We start from the raw sequence: 15,669 nt of genomic DNA on the forward strand, positions 1-15,669 counted from the left end.
ACCTCACTTGTTGGTTATGATGCAAGTATCGATGTGAACCGAGTCATTGCCTCAGTCAGCAGCGCAATTAACTTAAATTTAAAAAACATATTTTAACGAAGCTTCCTCCTCAAGTCATGCCAGATGTTTCCGCTAAACTTAAAAACTTCAACCTAGATAGATTTTCATCTTGTGAGTATCCTCTGCCATTTTCTACAGCTCTATCCACTTAGATTGGTCTGATTTGTTCAGTCATGTGTTACCGCTCAAACTCGTCTGAAGTTGATGACCGTGATGTTAAAAATATCAAAACACTAAAATACCTTAAAAAATGATTATTTGAACTGATTATTTTTCGAAAGAAATTCTTTACATGGCATAGAATTCGTAAAGCCGATCAAAACTTATTCTTTTTCAAAAGAAACTGCAAAGATATTATACAGAGCACTGAGTTAGAACCGTTCTATTAATTACAGAATTCTTTCGCTAAAATTGAAGAAGAATTAAACAGAATAAGTGAAGAAAGATAAGAAAGATGCAATATGTTTACGAACTTTCTAAAATTTGTGGTAGAAAATTCAACGCTTGAGATGGATATTCTCGGGGAAAATTTTCGTTTAGAAAAAGTTTTTGTCAATGGGTAATGGCCAAACTGCCAGTTTTGTTCATAGAAGCAGTAATCGATGAAATACATTTTGTGTACTGAAATACAGTTTCTTCTTAAGGTTTATAAATTAAAGAATAAGTAAAAAATTAATAATATTATAAAAATGACGATGAAAATTACGATAATATCCCAACTTTGGAAAACAAAAAGGTTGACGACGGAATGTACGATCTGCAATGGGATCACCCAAGATTTAAAGTTGGAAAAACTAAAACATGTTTGATGAAGATCGAATGCCAGAATGAGAGAATGAAGTTTTCGACGGTAAAACATACGGTAACGTCGGTAGAAACGACTATCAGTATGATAACAAGAAGCCTAAAAATTTACAAGAATACCTGTCAACGTTCAGTGGTAAAAGAAGCCGCATCGTTGACACACATAAAATATAATTTATATGTAACTAATACCACTATAATATAAACAGACTAAAAGCAACAAAACTGATTCATGCGAGTAATAAGACAAAAACAAAACTAGTAAAAAAAGCTTGTATATCAAATATAAATAAGTTTTAAAGATCAGTTAATGCATATTACCTTCCAGCTAAGTAGGCATCTTAGGTACGCACTTTCGCCTAAGAACGTACTTTGGAGCTAAAGTTTATTTTGTCTGAAATGTAAAGTTTTACTTCTACTTTAAAAAAAATAAATAAATCAGTAAAAGGCATTATAAAAGCAAAAACTTTTTTTTCAAATATGTTTATACTAAATAAAAATCGACGAAGTATATAAAAAGAATTTGTTCATAAAATAGTAGTAAATGTCCGCAGATTCCTCAAAAACTTGAGCTGATGTAACAAACAGAGTAATTAATTCTTACATGCTTCATGTTTGTAATAAATGTAAGTTTTCTAAAGTTGGCTGTAAACATTACGTTTGCCATGAAGTTGGCTAATGAAGGTATATTAGTGATGTGTGAATGGGGTCATAAAGCAAACTTAAAATATGCTTTGTTGTACACAGTTTTGTTAAAAAAAATCGTATTATTAATTTGTATAACAGTATTATGTGTTTGTTAAACCGCAATTCACATGGTTAATGTTTTGCTTTTAAAACCTGGTTCTCTTTTACCTATTTAGTTAGTTTTAGTTTGATAAGTTTAGACATGCGAAGTAAGACATTAGAAGTTGTTTTAAAATACTTAACAGATTATTTTTTCTTGTTATCCATTTAAAAAAATTATGATGATTTTAAAATTGATTAGAGAAGAAATACTTGTTAATTTAAGTGACCAAACTTTTTACAAAGTAATTTTTATGCTATACTTATAATGTTATTTTTTATAATAAGGTTTATGTATTAAATGCTTTCTAGTTTGTAAATGATATTTTCACTTAAGGCCTAACTAACGAAAGTATATAGGGTAATTGTATTAACTTTTTTATTAGCTCTACACACATTTTTTATTTATAGTTTATTGAACGACAAATAAAAACCGCTCAAAATAGTTGGACCTTGGACCTGTTGCACGAAAAAACCCTTACGGTAATCGAGTTGCACATCACAGATACCTTTTGTTTCAGCTGTTTTTGATTTTAATCTTTTTATTTTTGAGATCTTACAAACCGGCTAAAAATTTATCTAGTTTATAACTACTAAAAAGTCTATTGAATTACCGCCTTAGTTTTGTTTTTATTCCTTTAACTATTTTTCTTTTTCAGGAGTAAATTTTAACTACATAGCTTGCTATTATGGTAATAAAATGTAAAAAATTGCCTTTTTAGTAATATATTAAAAGTAACAGTATGCTTCGGGAATTAAGGAAGTTTTATTAACAAAGGCTTTAATTAGTTTAAGGCTAACAATGCTTTTAAACAAAGCTACTCGGACAGTTTCAGCTATACCTTACTAGTTTATACTAAATATACATGATTACAACTTAAAAAACATAGATAAAAATTACAAATAAAAAATATGCCTACTGACTATAAAAATACAAACTGTAAAGAAGTTTATTATCTACTTTAAAATGTAAAAATTTGAATAGTTAATTGATACTTTTTTTTTTGAACTGTACCTTAATGCTAAATTAAATAAGTAGTGACTAAATAAAATTTTATTAATAAATCAATAAACTCATTTTGAACAGTTTATAAAAAATATCATTTTTTTATTGACAAAGAATTTGAACGTTCAAAATTCAATTTACAAAAAAAAAATTTAACGAAGAAAAACTTCAAAGTTGCCCGTTTGACTCCAATGTTGATGTTTGTCAACTTTGAATATAAAATTATGTTTTTAATTGCGAATTTTACATTCGAACAACAGGAACGAACTCAACAAACAAAATCGATTATTTATGAAAAAGAAGATTTACTTTTATCAGTGACGTACCAATTTAATCGGAAATTTTTATGCAAATATTATTTTTTTACTTAACGCTGATAAATTTAAAATTGTTTTGAAAACCAATCAAAAAACTATTCAGGTTTGAACATTTTTTTTTCTATAACATTCATTATTATTTTACCACTATTATTTCTTTGTGTATTTTTTTTATATTAAAATAGATTATTTTTGATACATAAACGTTTTAAGGCAATTTTTAGCAAGGATATAGTATGAAAACCAAAACTTAATATACGTACTTAACAAATTAATAAAAAATGTATTTTTAAACTCAACTACTATTTAATTTTTTTTTAATTCAAGTTTAATCTTCTAGAAAATCATTTGTTTGTCTGTAAAAACTAAGTTGTTTTAAGGTTTTGTTTCTAAAACAAAGCTAAAAGTTCAAGTTTAAACATTATTTTGCAATTTTCAAACAAGCCTACAAAAATCTGGTCAAAAAATACAAAGCTATATGTTTTTAGACAGTTTTCAACACGTATTTTTACATTTTTTAATCTTTATAAAACTACTTATTCATCTTTTTCAAACTAGTTAGTTGAAGTATTTACTCTTTATTTGAATTATAAACTAAAACTAAATTTTATTAACTTATTTAAAATTTATATATTTTGAAAAAGTACATCTTGCTATAAAACTTTAAAGAAACAATTATTAAGAAATACTCTAAAACTTTTTTATATCTTTTTATAAAGCTTAATATTTTATACTCACTTAAAAACACAACTATATTTTGTTATTTTAGTACAATTAAAGAATATTTTATTAATTATTTTAAGTTTTATATATTAATTGATAATTTTAGTAAAAAAAATAAGCTACTTACTTTAGGTCGAACTTAAGCAAGTAAAATTTAGAACTTATTTGTTGCTTATACAAACTAGAAATTACTAAGCTTATAAACTATAGTAAATCAATAACATTGTTTTTAACTTATTCTAAAAAACACGTAAATATTGTTGAATACTTCAGTGTTGTTTTATGTGTATTGGTTAATCTAGTCTTAGTAAACAGTAATGTGGAAAATAAGTTTTATAATCGTTAAAATGCAGCAAAAAATTATTCAAGTTTATTGGAATTACATCATTCTTGGAATTTTAAAAACTTTATTCATACTTGTTTTTTATATAATTGTCAAGTAACAGTCAATGTAAGAAAACTACTTTTGTTTAACTGAAAAAACATTAAACTGTAAAAACAAAATGCTTGAATTTAATTTGAAAAATTTGCATAAAAGTAAAAGACCAAATGATTAGTAATACAATTTTAAGTAACTCTGGTATTCTTTTTTTCTTTTTTTTTATTTTATCTTACATAATCACGTGTACACTTATTTCGCAATGTGTTGTATGAGAGAGCAAAACTACTTTAATTGTCTTATTATTATAAACTTCAATTACTTTGTTTTCTTCTTTTGTTTTTGTTTAAGTTGTGCGGGAATAACATGTTTTCAAGATTTTAGTAGCAAAGTACTTGTTTAGAGTGCATCATAAAAAGTATTAAGCTTTAGGTTTTATTAAACGTTTTGTTATTAGTGACATTTAAAAATATTTTAAGTTATTTTACATTTTAGTTTTAAAAAATATAACACTATAATCTTTTTTTTAATTCAAGTTTTTTTTGTTAAAAAACGTTACAACTTTTAAAACATAAGTTTGTGTCAGAAAACTATAAAAGATATACTTGTATCAAAATACAATTTTATGACATAAATTTAAAGTTAAACTATAAGTTAAAAGTCAATACTTGAGTTTAAGATAAGATAAAAGTTAGTAAAAAAATTCAAAACAATCAGTTTCTAAGTTAAACAAAACACTAAAAATTCTTACAATTGTTATTTAGTAAGATTATAGAAAAAAATTAATATTAACAATTAACTAGTTATAACTCTTCGTTTTAGAGCAGTTAATAAAGCTAAAGTATAAAACTAACAGACATATAAATACGCTACAGCAAAAACATTAGATATTTTTTAATTTATGTAGGCAGTTTAATAATTATACTAAACTTTGTTGCTGTTTATCTCTCCTATTTAAAATTTTTTTTGTTATGCTCATACAAACGAAAACAACTTTTTTTACGCAACTGTAACATGCTAAAACTTTAATAGTTACAAGTTTCTTAAAATTTTAGACAAATAAAAAAGAAAGAAAATTAACCTAAACACTTTAAAATGATAACTTTCATACTTTTTTCTGCAATATACATACTTTTTTTAGAAAACATGAGTTTAACTTGGTTTCATCTTTAAAAAAAAAAATTCAATCTTGTGTGTTTATTTAAGGTATTTAATTATTTTTGAAAGCTAGTGTATAAGTTTTTAACTACAGCATTTTTAATGTTTTATATAAAGCTTTAGATAAGAAAAAAATAAAGCAATTTACAAAAATTTTTAAATCCATTAAAAAGCATTTGGAACAGTTTGAAGTTAAGAAAGTTTTGTTGTAAAAGGCACAATAAAACAGTAATTGATATGTACAACCAACATTTTTCTGGTGAAGGTAAATCAATAAAATTCACAGAGAATTCTGCAATTATCAGTTTATTGAGGCAAAAGCGATCAGAAACTAACAAAAAAAGAAAAGTTCAAATGAAAGTGTTGAGTAAACCTGAAAATTGCTCTAAATATAAATTTAAACCCACACCACTACGACGAATAAATCTTACGAAGAGTGTGCAAACTACTAAAAAAACTACACCAAGTTATCTCAACAACTGCTATTTTAATTCAAGAAACTTCGACAATCTCCACACTCAAATAGCTGAAAACGACGTCCCCGGTGCCAGATTTTACGTGACGAAACTGGCCGAAAACGACCGTGACTACAAAATAATCAAGCTAGCAGCCGAGTTCAGCGTCTGCGGCACTACAAAGAAGAAAAGATTTGAACTCTTCCGCGTCAACGACATGTACGAAACGCCCCGTTACCACGGCAACAGGCTGCTCTTCCACGGGACGAGCGTTGAGGGGGCGGTTGGGATTCTGGGGTCGGGGTTCAGAAGTGACGTCACGGCGGCCCACGGGAGGAGGCACGGAAACGGAACCTACCTATCTCCTCACTGCGGAACCGCTCAGGGTTTCAGCGGAACCTCGAATGGGCGCGAATACGTGTTCGCTGTTGAAGTGGCAGTTCCGGGTGATCGGTTTTGGGGAAATCCCAAAACTGATAAATTTCCGTTCAGCGTGTACAGGTCCGAGTACGGCGTCGACAGGAAGTTCGATTTGGCGGACAGCAATGGGAACGTGGTGTGCGCGAAACTGCTGAGGCGTGAAGCTCGTTGGAGCGTGAGGAGTTGTGGCGCGGATGAATACGTCGTCAGAAATCAGCAGTTTCTCCTACCTAGGTACTTGATCAAGTTCTGGGTGTTAAATTGAACTATTTTCTAGTTATTTGAAAAAAAATGTTTTGATATTTTACCTTAGTAAAACTTTACACATGATTAAATTAATTAAATTAAACAAAAAAGAAACATAGACTAAAGTGATTTTAAATTTTTACCTACAATAAACAGTATGTGTTTCAAAAAACTTGCTCTTTTGTTTCTTAAAAAAAGTTTCTTTTCTTGTTTCAATTTAAACGATCATTTTCTGTACTTAACTGATTGTAACTTATTTTTTTTTACCAATTTTACTTCAACTAGAGACTTGTAATCTACTTTGCTCGCAGTAGGCTCATGTGTTGACTACTTTTTTTACAAAATAAATAAAATTAAAAATTATTATATAACACTTTTATCGTCAGCATTTTAATACTAGAAAATTTGTTTTTACATTTCATAGTAGAAGCTTTCTCTTTTTTATCAATGCTCAGTTGCAATAGTTTACAACTTGTAAATACTACGAATTTACCAATTTTAAATCATTTCGAGACTTGTACAGTTCTATTATTTTCTAGTTCGTTTATAATTCATTTTTTAAAATTCAAAAATAAACAGCTTTTTTACTAACATCGAATACTTAAAACACCTATGTTATAATTCGGGTAAAGACTTAAAAAAAACAAGGTTGAAAGTTTTATAAATAATAAAAAATAAAATTTAAATTTAAATTGTACAGTAACCTCTCGGATCTTTACGCACTCGTGACGTTACGCACTCTCGTTTAATTACGCATTTCAGAATTCTATAAAATTAAGAAAATAAAAATTTTTATTTTTTATAATATTGCACAAATTAGGTTTAATGTATATTTTAAAATAAAATATGTTTTTGAACGCTAACACACCTCTCTATATATTTAGACTTTGTAAATTTAAGTTCCTTGACTAATTGAAAAACATTTAGTTATACCTCAGTATATCAGAAAAATTTTTAACAACAAGAGATAAAATCAAAATTCTGAAATAAACATGACTGTGTTTAATAATGAAAGTATAATGAAATAAAGAGAGTTTAAAACACAAAGAAATAATACAGCAGTCTTTCCCTATATATTAATAAGCACCATTTTATAATTGCAAAGAAATGCTTAATTATAAATTGAATTTGCTAAGTAGAATATAATATAAATGTCACATATAAATAAAGATAAAGATAATTTCTACTTATTAATAAAATAGTAAAATTATTTCTACTCGTATTATTATTATTTTATAGAAATTCAAATCCTTTTTTTTATATATGTATAGTTTTATCTGTTGTTTTCATACTTATAAATTAAGTAAACAAATAGTTAAAAGTAGGAAAGCGCCCAGTCTGCTTTTAACTAGAAGCAATTTTAAAAAACAGCCATTACAGTGAGTATAATTGGTACCTCTCGTTTCTTTACGATCTCTCATATCTTTACGCACTTTTTCTGTGGACACAATGTGCGTAAATAAGCGAGAGGTTACTGTACATCAAAACAAAGTTTACATATTTTATGTATTTATTATTTTTTACTTTTTTTAATTGAACATACTTGTTTTTAAAAACTTTTCGTCGATTTTTGCTACATTTATATGACCGATATTCTTCTTAAGTTTGTAATTCATAAATTTTAGATTTAAAAATTGGTAAAACAACATTTAATGCTAAAGTTAAAGTTTTTCTAAAATTAATTTCAACTTTTTGGTTCACTACCTAACATTTACCATAACTAAATCTTTTTTATTCTCTTAAACTGTATAGTAGTTTTTCTTGTTAAAAGACTTTTCCATAAGTAGCTCTATGTGCATTTAAAAAAATAGAAAGATATAAGAAAAAATAAAGCAACATTTTTATATGTTTTTAGATAAAATTTATTTTTAGTATCAGATGATTAAAAACTAAGCTAATTTATAAAGTTTATCACTTTTTAAATTATAAATGTTTACCAGATTAAGTACGTTGTTATACTATTGAGAGTATCGATACAAAAACTGTTTTGAAAGGAGTTTTTAAGCGCGATTTTTAAAGCTGTGTCAATAAAAGTACTCTCATTCAATTAAGTACAGCTGAAATTAAATAAATCAAGTATTTTTTACTTTAAATTGAAAAATACTTTCTAGAAATAAAATTTTACATAGATTTTTTCATGCGTTTATAATTATATAGTTATGTATGCTTCTATATTTAGCTAACTGGTTAGAATGTCTTTGAAATTTAGTATGCAGAAGTTTGATATTTAAAAAGAGCAAATTAATTATATTAAAAGTTATAACACAAATAAAAAATAATCAGAATAAAACGTTACTTAATTAACTTTGAAAAATATTCAAATGAACGTTTAATGTATATTAAGTGTGTTATCACTTATAAACTAAATTACTTTTATTTTAGTAATAACGTATTTAGTGTATAATGTATTAAAACTAAACGTATGAATATGTTAAACCTATAAAATTATTCTAAAAAAATCTTTTTAAGTACTAGCTTAGTTGAAAACGCTTAAGTTATAAACATTTCAAAACTTATGTAAAATCAGTAAAAATTAAAAAGAATACTTAAAATCATAAATACATTTAGCCTTAATTACAATTATGTTAAATACAGAAAAATATGACCGTCTTCAAAAATTTTAATATGTTGTGTCAAATGTTAAATAGACGTACTTTAACCTAAAAGTTAATAAAATCTCCCTATAGTCTTTTTTTATAATCTCTCTAATAAATCTTATAAAAACTATTTTAAATTTTAATTTAGAGTATCATGTTTTATAAATTGTTTATCACTTTCATTTAATCCTATTTCAATGTTTTCATAAAGACTTATACAAAATATTAATGAAACCATTTAAGTGGGAACTATTGTTACCTTAAGAAAACTTCCTAAGATTTATACGGTCAAAGATATTGAAAGTTTAAAACAATTTTTTTACATTACACTTTAGATTGACCAACAGTTTAACTTATTCAAAATAGTTTTTACCGAAATCTAAGAATATATGTATATTATTGTTTCTTAGTTCAAGAGCAATAAAAACACTAGTTGAAAATTAAAACATATATCAATATTTCGCTCAGACTCTATAGAAATAAACTTTTGTTAAAACGTGACTTAACTCTTAAAAAAGAAAGATAAATATAAAAGTATAACAAAATGTATTGCTTTTATAGTATACACATTGACATGATTATTGATCTACAGCTTTAGAGTTAGCTGTTTTATATGTTGTAAACTAAACATAATGTAAATTTAAAAAGTTTTTGTTAAAATTCTCATTAATATTATTCAAAAAAAACTATCATCTATTTTAAAGGTCAATACAAACTATTACGTATATTTTTGGTATATAGAGTATTGCACAAAAAGCATTTTACTTATTTTTTGTTATATTTTATTATATACAAAAATTGCAAAAAAAAAAATTAAATTCCGTAAATACTTGTCAAAATTTTAATGTTTGAGAAAAGTCAAAATAAACGTTGCTGTTTGGTAAAAAGCACTTTAAACATTTTTCTCGTTTGTTTAACACCGCCAACGCAAACTACACGACTGATAAGAAGGCCGAGTAGAAATCACCTCCTCGTCATGAGCCAACCGTCAAACGTATGGTGGTGGGTTAATTATTGACTTCTTTTGTTTTATCGGATGACACCCTTTTAACTCGCTATATATACCGCTGTCGGCTGGAAACGCCTTAGTAGGTACTTACTTTTATTGGTGTTAAAATGGGAAACATTGAAGCAACTGTGAGTTTCTTTTTGATTAAGTTTTTGTATGTTGAAAAATTAGTTGTTTTTGTTTGTAAAATTTAACAGCCTTGTAAATTAGATGTTTTAAGATTTAGGCAGATTTAATTTAAAGCTATTAAAAAAAAAACTTTCTTTCTAATAGTTTATCTATATTTACACTTAAGTTTATGTTTAGTATTTAGCTTGAAATTTAATAACATTTTTATATCTACTAAAATTATTTGTATTTAATCTAACAACTTATGAATACTATTAACCATAGATTATATATCTAGAAACAATAAACTTACAAAACATTAGTTTGTTTTTCTCCATTTATATGTTTGTAATTTTATTACCTGTAAAACAGACAAATGCTGCTTGAAATTCTTTAAAATTTTTTACTAACTTAATGTATATAGTATGCCTTTGGTTAAACTAAAGAATATAAAATTTTTACATTTAAAAACTTTGTTATAAAGCTACACTGTATACAAGTAAAAATTTATAAGTCTTTTAAGTTTAAACTTTTTAATTTTATCTCTTGAAATAGATAAAAATAAACAAGAAATAAATTAAGCACCCGTTTGTTTAACATATAGTTATGTAAAAAAATCTGTAACAAAAAAAATTCATTAGTCTTTTTGAATTTTTGTAAATAGTTCTTTAATTAAAAAAGAATCGTTTTTATCGAATAGTAACAAACTTACAACAATGTAACTGTAGCTACTTAAACTTTTTTACAAATTTTAATTTTAAAAAAGCGGAAATTTTTTTTTTTTTAGTCAGATAAAAGCTTAACAAGTTTTAGTGGGATTAGTTTGAGCTACTATATTTATAGGTAAAACAACATTCTAATGGATGTACACTAAAGCTTGCTATATATGTAAATTTCAGTAGAAAAAATCAAAATTGAAGTTTGTTTTAATACTTTAAAACTTATACTGTAAATGTTACACATTATTTAATTCTAAGAGCTATTACTAAAATTGATTACAAGTTCACCTTGATGATAATTGTTTAAATAACGTCAAAATTTTGTTTGTGTTGTTTACTTAGCCATCAAGCATTCTGTTTCTCGTAATTTTACATGTATTTAATCTCGATCTACAGAAATCACAATGTTAGCTTAGCTAATTTCAATAACTGTCTCTCTAGAAATTTTAACTTTTTACAAAGTTCGATGACTAATATTAATATATTTTTATTTAAAGTTTTTTCATTGGAGTCAAAATAAGTTTTAAATGTTTATGAAAATTAAGTAGTTAGATAGTTTGGTAAATCAAAATCGGTTAAGTAATTTAAGAAGCTAGTATTAGTTTCACACAAAGGATATACATTTAGTTAGTTAATACAGCACAAAGTTAAAAGTAATGCTAACATATACTTGTTTTAAATTACTGATTTGTTTTCAAACTTGGATTAAAAACTTGTTAAAATATGACAGCCAACCGTAGAAGGACCGGAAGATTTCGATCCGGATATGGATTGCGAACGGTTAAACGAGGCCATGGATGGAGCTGGAGCCAACGAGCGAAGAATCATCCGTCTGATAACCAGAAGGTAAAACATTGATTAATAAACCAAAAATTTGTTGATTTTAAACATAACCATCAATAAAAAACTTGGACCAAAATTACAAATTCGAAATATATAAAAGTTTTCGTATTTCAATTCTCTGAAAAACTTAAAGTTTAAAAAAAAATAAACGTATATAGTCTAATACATAATGTTGCTTTATTATTATTATTTTATCCGCAGAACGGCGCTGCAGAGGCAAGCGGTGAAGCTGTTGTTTGAGGAGAAGTTCGGAGAACCGCTAGTAGATCGCCTCAAGTCGGAATTGGGAGGGGATTTTGAAGAATGCATCCTCGCCTTGATGGATGTTAGGAAGTTGTTTTTAAAATAACTATAAAAACTTTTTTTTTCCGAGTGAAAAAAATTAAACTAAACTTATAGTTAATTTGTTTGACACTTTTTTTTATTTGTCTATCTTTTTTTATAAAATATAAACCGCTTGTAAATAATTTAGCTCATAAAACTGAAATTTGTACCAAAATATTTTAATACGTACTAATTTTGAACGTTGAATACTATTATTGTTACTACTTTTAACACCAGAAAAAATTATAAATAAAGTACAACACAATGCAAAATTTAGAGCTTCACTTACTAGTGTAAAATTCCAGAACAATAAATGGAAACAGTTGAAATTTAAACGTTTTATCTAATTTTTTAAAACTGTTCAAAAAACTAACTAGACATAAGATGTTTGAAAAGTACGAAGGTATTTATAACATACAAACTAAATAAAATTTTTGTGATAAATTACTACCATACTTACTTTACTAAAATGATAGCAATGTAACATTTTATAACAATTTTCTCTTCTTTTTTAAGGTGCGGGCAGTTTACGACGCGAAACAATTAAGAAAAGCGATGCAAGGACCAGGAACGAACGATGAAATATTAATTGAAATCCTTTGCACCAGAAGTAACGAAATGCTAAATAAAATCAGAGTAAGTCTAAAATTAAACTTTTTTGTATTTTAAACCAGCGTAAATAAATCAGTTCTATACTTAATAAAAGTAACTTAACGTGATCTAAAATATTTGAGACATGCCTGAAAAAAGTGTTTAAAAATCCCATAAGTTTTTTCAGAGTTAGCTTATAATGAATAAAATTTTCAAAATTATTACTTATCAAAGTAAATCTATTAGTTTTTTTTCTGTTCCTACAAAGCATAACACTTAATTACCTTAATCTTGAAAATCATTAAAAAAATTCTCTGATCAATTAACAACTAGTTGGCGTACCACGAGTTGTTCGACCGGCTGTTGGCCGACGACTTGCGCGACGAAACATCCGGGGATTTCAAGCACCTGCTGATGGCCATCGTGTTGGGCGAAAGGGACGAGCTGTTCGAAGTTGACGAGGACGCCGCCCAGGAAGACGCCCAGAACATATTCGATGTAGGTAACAAAAATTTAATTTTTAAAGCACTTAGTTTCAAGTGGTTGTGCTTTTGATTGGCAGGATAAAAACATCCCGCTGTGTTTGCTAACTTTTACATAGACTAAATATAAGAAACCAAATTATTTTAATAAATATATTCCTTTGCTACTAAAAACAAACTTTGTTAACGAACAAGCCATGGAAATAAAATAGACGTTTTTTGAATTTTTTAAATCTAACATGCTGGATATGTAATCAAAAATGTGCATGTATCAGTTTAAAGACATCTAAACTTATATTCAAAGATGTTAAAGCAATTAAGCTAACGAAGTTGCACAGCTTTTCCAATATAACTATTTGTTTTAAAAACATATTTTTAGCCAATTAGTTTTTATTTTTTTACAGGCAGGAGAAGGGAGGTGGTTTGGAACTGATGAGGACGAGTTCACAAAAATATTGGCCACCAGGAGCTACTTGCAGCTGAGAATAATATTCGCAAAATACGCTGATGTAAGAACACAGTAGTTAAGATTTTTATAAAAATAAAATATAAAATAGTTTTTGAATAGAAACTAACTAAATACATTAGCTTCATCTTTTATAAATGTAAAAGAAATTTTTTTTATAATAAATACATGTTTTTCAAGCAGTCCTCAAAACTACATCAATTTTTAAGTCAATATATGAGTAGTTGATACAGCTTGTTAACTCACTTTTTAATAGATTGTGATTAAAATATATCAAAATGTGTATATTTTTTTCAAATGTAGTTAATAACTGCTTTGACCATTAAATCGTTTAAAATATAAAGCTGTGTTGCAAGTAAGTAAAAAATCAATGTAGTTGAAGTTTAACTTTTTGTTATTTTTTTTAGTGCATAATATTTTGCATGTGTACCTTTATAATTTACTGCTTCAAAACACAAGTTTTTTAAATTTATTCATTTATTTTATTTTTATTCTCAGTCAAATAAAAAGAACTTTGACTTATTATATAAACCAATTATAAGTTAAGTCTGACTGAATTTCGTATTACCTACAAGACCTTATAGAAATTAAAAGCGTTTTCTTCACGTGTTTTGAAATTTAATGCTCTGTTTACCCTTTTACTTGCAAAAAAGTTTCAACTAAAGAAAATTGGCTATATGAATATATTATATATAGACCTATGCTTTAAAACTTCAACCTGAATAAACATTTTTAACCTTTCTAACTTAACTTTTTTTTTTTCATTATGATGAAAAGAAAGGGGAACACTTTTGTTGTTTTTATAAGCTTTACAACTCCTGGTATTTCATTAAACTTTAAAAGAGTAATTTTCTTAGAAAAAAAACCTCATTTCAAGATTTTGATGTTGTAACAACTTAATGAATACTATTGGTAGAAACAGCATTGAACTATTAGTTTAATTTTAAATTAAATGATAGTAAAAGCCAGTAGTTAATGGAAAATAGTTTAATTGAAAAGTTTTGTACTAATTTTTTTTAATTGAAAGTATTTATTTTATATTCAGATCGCGGGCAACTCGTTCGAGGAGGCGGTGAGGGGAGAGACGTCCGGCAACCTGCAGGCTGCCTACCTGGCGATAGTTGCCATGGTGAACGACCACCTCGGTTACTACGCGGAGAAGCTCCACGGAGCGATGCGGGGTCTGGGGACCGACGAGGACGCTCTCACCCGCCACGTCGTCGGCAGATGCGAGGTTTTAATAAATTAACAATTTTAATTTTAATCACCTATGTTTCAATATTTGCAATGTTTGTAAAACTAAGAAGACTAGTTGAAGTTTTGTACAAATGTATTCTGCTAAACGTTACTAGTTTGAGTGATGTAACTAAAAAGTGTTAAAACACGTTTTATAGTTTTCAGCGGTCAAAAACTAACATATCAACTACATAGTTTACCCTTGTTTAAAAAAGCAGTAGCGCACAAAAATAAAAAACGCGAAAGCACAGAGCAAGTGATGCGAAAAAACAACAGTACCAAATCATAATTAGTATGCTTTTTATCAAGATCGACCTGGGAGCGATCAAGGACAAGTATGAGGAGATGTACGGAAACGAGCTGTGGCAGGACATCAGCGACGAGTGCTCTTCGGACTACAAAAGATTGCTCCTCAACCTGATCAGAGAATAAATAAAGATTTTCATTAAAAAATTAAATTAGTGCTAAAATATTTATCTTTTTTTTTCTTCAATGCACCTTTTCAAAAATCAAATACACAGCTTGGTTAACGTTCGCTAAGCTTTTTCAAGTGTGAAATAAATTTTAATGGAATTAGTGAAGTAGTTAGAGGTTAAACTTTTTAGTATAATCTTTTTAAATAATTTATTATCAATGATGGCAATAAATTTAATAAAACGTGTGTTGTATAAAAATTATATCTTTTAGAACTTCACTGCTTTCTATTTACAACAGAAAAAAAATAATTTATAGAAGTTGGTTTTACTAAAAGTTTAGCAAACTTAATATTTTCTATTTTCAATACTAGTTTTAAGACTTGTTTACACTGTACAAAAAACAGGTAAATGAAATTAATAAAAATTCTCTGAAATATTTTCTAAGTAGACTGCATTTTGTAGGTATGAAACTGAAAACTGTAAAATTTAAGTCACAATAAGATTAGTTTATAAATACCTTTAAA

General features: G+C 26.8%; 2 protein-coding genes across 2 annotated transcripts; both read left to right on the plus strand.

Moving 5' to 3' along the window:
- The first annotated feature begins 233 nt into the window (after nucleotides 1–233).
- On the plus strand, nucleotides 234–6,373 carry LOC145843080 (uncharacterized). Its single transcript, XM_082950545.1, has 3 exons — nucleotides 234–275; nucleotides 797–927; nucleotides 5,731–6,373. The coding sequence occupies exons 1-3, from the start codon at nucleotides 234–236 to the stop codon at nucleotides 6,371–6,373; spliced, it is 816 nt and encodes a 271-aa protein (XP_082806671.1).
- A 3,694-nt stretch (nucleotides 6,374–10,067) lies between these two features.
- LOC145842557 (annexin A13-like) lies at nucleotides 10,068–15,161 on the plus strand. The gene is made up of 8 exons (XM_082950017.1): nucleotides 10,068–10,088; nucleotides 11,518–11,633; nucleotides 11,832–11,955; nucleotides 12,471–12,590; nucleotides 12,879–13,043; nucleotides 13,432–13,536; nucleotides 14,539–14,727; nucleotides 15,039–15,161. The coding sequence occupies exons 1-8, from the start codon at nucleotides 10,068–10,070 to the stop codon at nucleotides 15,159–15,161; spliced, it is 963 nt and encodes a 320-aa protein (XP_082806143.1).
- Nucleotides 15,162–15,669: the final 508 nt, after the last annotated feature.

The sequence above is a fragment of the Thalia democratica genome, chromosome 8 (assembly GCF_965202585.1).
Source record: "Thalia democratica chromosome 8, ktThaDemo2.hap1.1, whole genome shotgun sequence".
Classification (NCBI taxonomy): Eukaryota; Metazoa; Chordata; class Thaliacea; order Salpida; family Salpidae; genus Thalia; species Thalia democratica.

Bases quoted from the DNA above. Each gene is read 5' to 3' on its own strand.
- LOC145843080 (XM_082950545.1), top strand. From the start codon at position 234: ATGTGTTACCGCTCAAACTCGTCTGAAGTTGATGACCGTGAT. The intron at 276-796 runs GTTAAAAATATC...GAAAACAAAAAG, and splicing joins CTGAAGTTGATGACCGTGAT to GTTGACGACGGAATGTACGA. The intron at 928-5,730 runs GTCGGTAGAAAC...TTTTAATTCAAG, and splicing joins ACGGTAAAACATACGGTAAC to AAACTTCGACAATCTCCACA.
- LOC145842557 (XM_082950017.1), top strand. From the start codon at position 10,068: ATGGGAAACATTGAAGCAACT. The intron at 12,591-12,878 runs GTAAGTCTAAAA...ATTAACAACTAG, and splicing joins AAATGCTAAATAAAATCAGA to TTGGCGTACCACGAGTTGTT. The intron at 13,044-13,431 runs GTAGGTAACAAA...ATTTTTTTACAG, and splicing joins ACGCCCAGAACATATTCGAT to GCAGGAGAAGGGAGGTGGTT.